At 42.1% G+C, this 4,887-nt stretch overlaps 1 protein-coding gene across 1 annotated transcript in view; it reads right to left on the bottom strand.

Annotated features, from left to right (window-relative positions):
* The window catches only part of CCNB2 (cyclin B2), a 15,321-nt gene extending 10,958 nt beyond the window's left edge, over window positions 1-4,363 (bottom strand). The window contains exons 1-3 of the mRNA XM_008577129.1: window positions 4,242-4,363; window positions 2,195-2,323; window positions 1,976-2,089 (exon numbers count right to left, since the gene is read on the bottom strand). Of these exons, the coding sequence (XP_008575351.1) occupies window positions 1,976-2,089; window positions 2,195-2,323; window positions 4,242-4,265 (267 nt within the window). The 5' untranslated portion in view covers window positions 4,266-4,363. The remainder of the gene's footprint in view (window positions 1-1,975; window positions 2,090-2,194; window positions 2,324-4,241) is intronic.
* Window positions 4,364-4,887: the final 524 nt, after the last annotated feature.

Genomic DNA, 4,887 nt, shown 5'->3' with positions numbered 1-4,887 from the left:
CCTCGCTCAGCCAGTGAGCGGGAGCCGGTCTGCACGTGGGATCCGAACCCTCGGACGGGAGCGCCACCGCGCTTCCCAAGCGGCGTACTATCCAGTGCGCCACCGGGCCGGCCCTTTTGTTTCTTTCATAACATTTTTGGTTCTTTGCTTTTTTTTTTAAACTGGCTTTTTTAACTTTTTCTCTGATTTGAGCAACAATATGTACCTATGGTGAAAGTGAAAATTTTAAGGAAGAAATGAAAATCAATCTTACTTCCAACATAATACTAAAAAAGAACTACCATCAATATTTTGTATTTAAATGCACACTTTTAAAAGCAAGTATGGGGTTGCACTATATATATTGTGTTATAATCTGATTTTTCCACCTAATGTTATGAGCATTTTGACATCTTTAAATAGTCTACTAAAGCATAACAATATTGACGGTTGCACAGTATTTCATTAAATGGACTTGACGAATCTCATAATACAGAATATTTCTGTATGATATGAGATATTCATTCAAGCACTATTTAAAAGTCCTTGACTATCCGTCTGATTATTTTCATTGGATAAATTGTAAAAACAGACTTAATGGTATGTAGAATAACCGTTTGAAGTATAATGCCAAATTGCCCTTCTTCGATGTGGGAGGAATTTTGCACAACAGATAAAAGATCCAACCTCAATTTCTGCTTCTTCACACAAGTCTTTTGAACCTATTTAGACCTGCAGACTCCGTGATCAAAGGACATGGGTACAGGCCTATTTCCACTTTGGTGCCTTGATTTTTTTTTTTTTTTTTTTTTGTCTTTTTTCGTGTCCGGCAACAGATCGCAACCCTCAGTGTCGTGCCCGTACCGGACCGGGACCGGCAACGGGATCGCAAACCTCGATTTTGCACCCGCACCTCGCTCAGCCAGCGAGCGGAACCGGTCTGTATGTGGGATCCGAACCCTCGGCGGGAGCGCCACCGCGCTCCCAAGTGGGCACTGTAGCAGTGCGCCACCGGGCCGGCCCCAGGTGCCTTGATTTTTGTTGCTATTTTGTTTCCCCAAAAAGGTGTCCTTTTCTATCGGCTTCTCTCTAACCTTAAAAATTCCACTTATTCCATGAAATTTACCCTGACCATTCCATCCCTTAGTGTTCTCTCCCTCCTGTAGGTGCACTTTCCCAAAGACAGCACTTATGTCTATCCCAGTCTTCTGGCATTCAGTTATATATTGCCCAGGGGCATCTAACATCATTCCGTAGGATTATTAATTTAATTTTCAGGCACATATGTCCCTTCTAGATAAGTCCCCTGAAGGCATGATGTCTCTTAAGCAGCCTTAACACAAATGGATATGTATTGTAAGTACACAATAGACATATTTCTCAAATATATCCAATGTTTTATTTTGAAAAATTTCAAACATTCAACAGTATATATTTTTTGAGCTGGAAAGAGTGAAGTAATTATTGTTATATCCTCAGTACCTACAACAGTGCCTGTCTCGTGGTAACTACATAAGTAATTTATGAATGAGAGCATGCACAAACTTGAACATGGTGGAAGGTAAATAGGCTAGTGGGTCCACTAGCATTCTAACTCCAATTGAGCTAACCAGTTATGAAGACAATTTATTAACACAGAATTCTGGTGTTAACTTTCTCTTACATGCATTTTTCAGAAGTGTGGACTTTGAAGGCCTTCACTGGCAAGTTCATTCTTACAGTCGATTATTTTAATAAAACCAATCAAATTTCACTCTGGGATCACTAGACTTATCTGCATATTAAGGTGATTAACTTTATTATTTAAGGTCATAACATTAAATTATGGTACCATCACTAAAAAGGTATATATATTCATTTTGTACACTGTTGTTTTAAAGTAGAGCTCTAGCTGTGAATGTTCTTCAAAAGTTGCAATGATGATAAAGGTACCCCTGCAGTCTGGCTAAAAACAGTCTACTTTATTATGTGTGTTTGTAAATTCAGAACTTCCTACCTTTGGGGCCAACATTTCCATCTGTACTGGTTTCACAGAAGCAGTAGGTTTCAGTTGTTTGTTGACATTTGTTGTTTTGGTGGGTTGAACTGGTACTTTGGTGTTCTGAGCTTTCTACAAGGAAAAAGAAACATGAATAGGGCAATAAAACCATTGTAGTCCCTTAGTGCTATACAGAATCAGTCTCTGTATGCACATTTTGGTCCTCATGGTTGTTACCTTAGCTATTTGTGCTGCTCTGGTTGTAACTCTATTTCCAATCTCTTCTAAAACAGCCCTCCTAATAGTCACATGACTCTTAGCTTTAGAATTAACTCCTGTGTCAATATTCTCCAAATCACCGGACACCTAAAAAAAAAAAAAGTTAATGAAGTGTTGAGACAATTTAAAATACTTGCTAATGCCAGACACTCAAATTTAGAATTGCTTTGGGGAGATGAATATGCTGAGATCTACCTGCAAGAGGGAAAAGGTACATTTTAGAAAGTCTAAAATGCTATTGTGATTGATAGCATAACTCTAAATTAGGCAAAACACTCACCCATCTTACCTATAATAAAGATCTTCCTACTAATCTTACAAAACTATTTTGAGTATTTAAGTGGGCCTGTAAGAGAACTTCAAAGTCTCACAAATAAATGATTATTTCTCATATAGCACCCATGTCACTTGTTAAAGTTCCCTGTAAATTGAAGGCTTCTAGTTAAAAAGCTTTCTTTACAGAGATTGGTAACAAGTGCAATTAAGATAAAAAATTGTAAAGCTATAATATTAATAGTTAATAGTAGATCTAGTTGTTTAAAAACCAGATGTTTAAAACCTAGACTAGCTTTAATTTTTATGTCATTCTAGAAAAGCTCCTGAAGACATGATCTTTTAGAAATACAGCCTTTTAAAATGAGGTTGCCATAGCATGGATTCTCTCTTATATTAAAGATACTTAGGAAAGGGAATAGTTTTCTTGGGTAAAATAGTTTTAGCTCTCAAATTCAGGGAAGATTGGAATTGTATGAAATAAAAATTTTCAATTGATTTTAACCTGCTTTAGACTGAATATGCTCAGAAACAAAACTTGCTAGGAAAAGCAAGTCATACAAAAAAAGCTTATTTTATTATAGAAGTGATAAACATTTCATGAGAAAAAACAGCATGTCCTATCCCTGAGAGTTGGGGTTCCTAATCCTAAGAAAATTCCTAAGAGGGGGTTTGAGTGTATCTGCCAGAATAGACAGAGGGGCCAGGAAAAATGCAAGCCTTCCCTGAATAAAAAGAATTTGACTATTAAGTAACTTTATAGAAAAAGTTACACAAAAATTATTTGTCATTTGGACTTAGATCCACAAAAGGATACCTATTAAATACCAAATGCATTCAATCTACTACAATTCGCAAAAGTCACACTGTTCAATTTCTTCCAGCATCAGCTGCCAATTTGAAAAAGTGTTTGAAAGTTTAAAGCTTATGGGTTAAAGCCTGGTTGTGTGACTAAGTTTAAATACATCTAGGAGGAGAAACTGGCAGCTTTTAACTAGCCTTATGGCCAGGATGATGGAACTCAGGTGTATCAGGGCCCTCTAGTTTTCAGCAAAGGAAAAGTAGATCTGGGTACAATTCAAGCTCACAGGGAAAATACCCCAAACACCGTAACACTTCGATTTTTGCAAGGATGAAATAAATTAATTTGAACACTTACCTCTCAGTCTACTATACTGGGTCAAATAATAAGCAAAATCTCTATTACACTTGAGTAAAGAAAGTAATAATTTGAAGGAGACGATCCTATACGTTAGTGAACTTAGCCTGGAAGACTTAGCGCGCAGAAAAAAATGGGAAACTCATGCAAAGCGAAATGTGAAAAATCCAATCCTTCTCCTTCCCGCCCCCACCACAGATCCCTTAGCTGGCAGGGAGTTACGAAAACCGAGGAAGGAAATCCTAAGAGACTGCATGTAGACAGCTCTCTAGCAACAAAGGCCTTCGGGAATCGGGGATCGTTCGCTGAGTACTAGCCGGGCTCAGGCTTCCCTCCGCTTCTCCCCACCCGGCGCAGCGAGGGCGAACCGGAGAGCGAGACCCAGGCGGGGAGAGGCCGACCAGAGAGGACAGGCCGCAGGGGAAGCGGGGCGCCTCGGAGAAAGGAAGAGCAGCCCACGGTAGGGACGCAGAAGCTCGGAGCTGAAGAGAGAGACGAGAGGCGGCAGGGGCGGGGAGGGCACTACGGGGCCACAGTCCCCGCTCGAGTGAGGGGGTCGCCGGGCCCACTCACCGTCGGGCGTCGGAGCAGCGCCATGAGGGACGGGGAAGGCAAGAGTGCCAGCCCGGCCCGGGGAGGGACGCGGGCTGGACAGGGAGGGCACTGGCGTCCGCGGCGCCGCTAGCGCCACACTCCTGCCCGCACCGCTGGGGATCACCGGCGATGTCGCCTGGTTCCAGGATTCAAATACCGCGCCGCTCGCGCCCCATTGGGCGGCCTTACGCACGGCGCGCCCTTCTCATTGGCTAAACCAGGAGGCTTCCCGCACGCTGATTGGCTGATTTTTCTTAAACCGTTTGGGTGTCATAACAACTGTTTGGGTTTGGGGTTTTTTTTTTTTCTCCCTACAGTTTTTTTTAAAAACCTCTGTCTCTGACATCAACAAAAATATGCCTCACTGGGAAAGCACACGGGGGACCCCTTCTCCGAACTTGGACAAGGCCTCACCTGCATTTGGCCTCACCAAACGTCTCTGGACGTTTGTGCTGGGTGGGCGGAAGTTAGTTCTAGGGAACACTCTGGAAATGCCATTTCTGACCTCGATCCCTCTTCCGGAAACGTCGAGTTAGAGCTTAGGTTGGGTTGGCGTGGGTCGTGGGACAGGCGCTTCTGGGTTGCTCAGGGCTGCAGCGTGTTAGGTGATTGAGACTCCAACGTG

This window comes from Galeopterus variegatus, unplaced genomic scaffold (genome assembly GCF_000696425.1).
Source record: "Galeopterus variegatus unplaced genomic scaffold, G_variegatus-3.0.2 Scaffold1453, whole genome shotgun sequence".
Classification (NCBI taxonomy): domain Eukaryota; kingdom Metazoa; phylum Chordata; class Mammalia; order Dermoptera; family Cynocephalidae; genus Galeopterus; species Galeopterus variegatus.
This window is presented reverse-complemented; position numbering and strand designations above follow the sequence as displayed.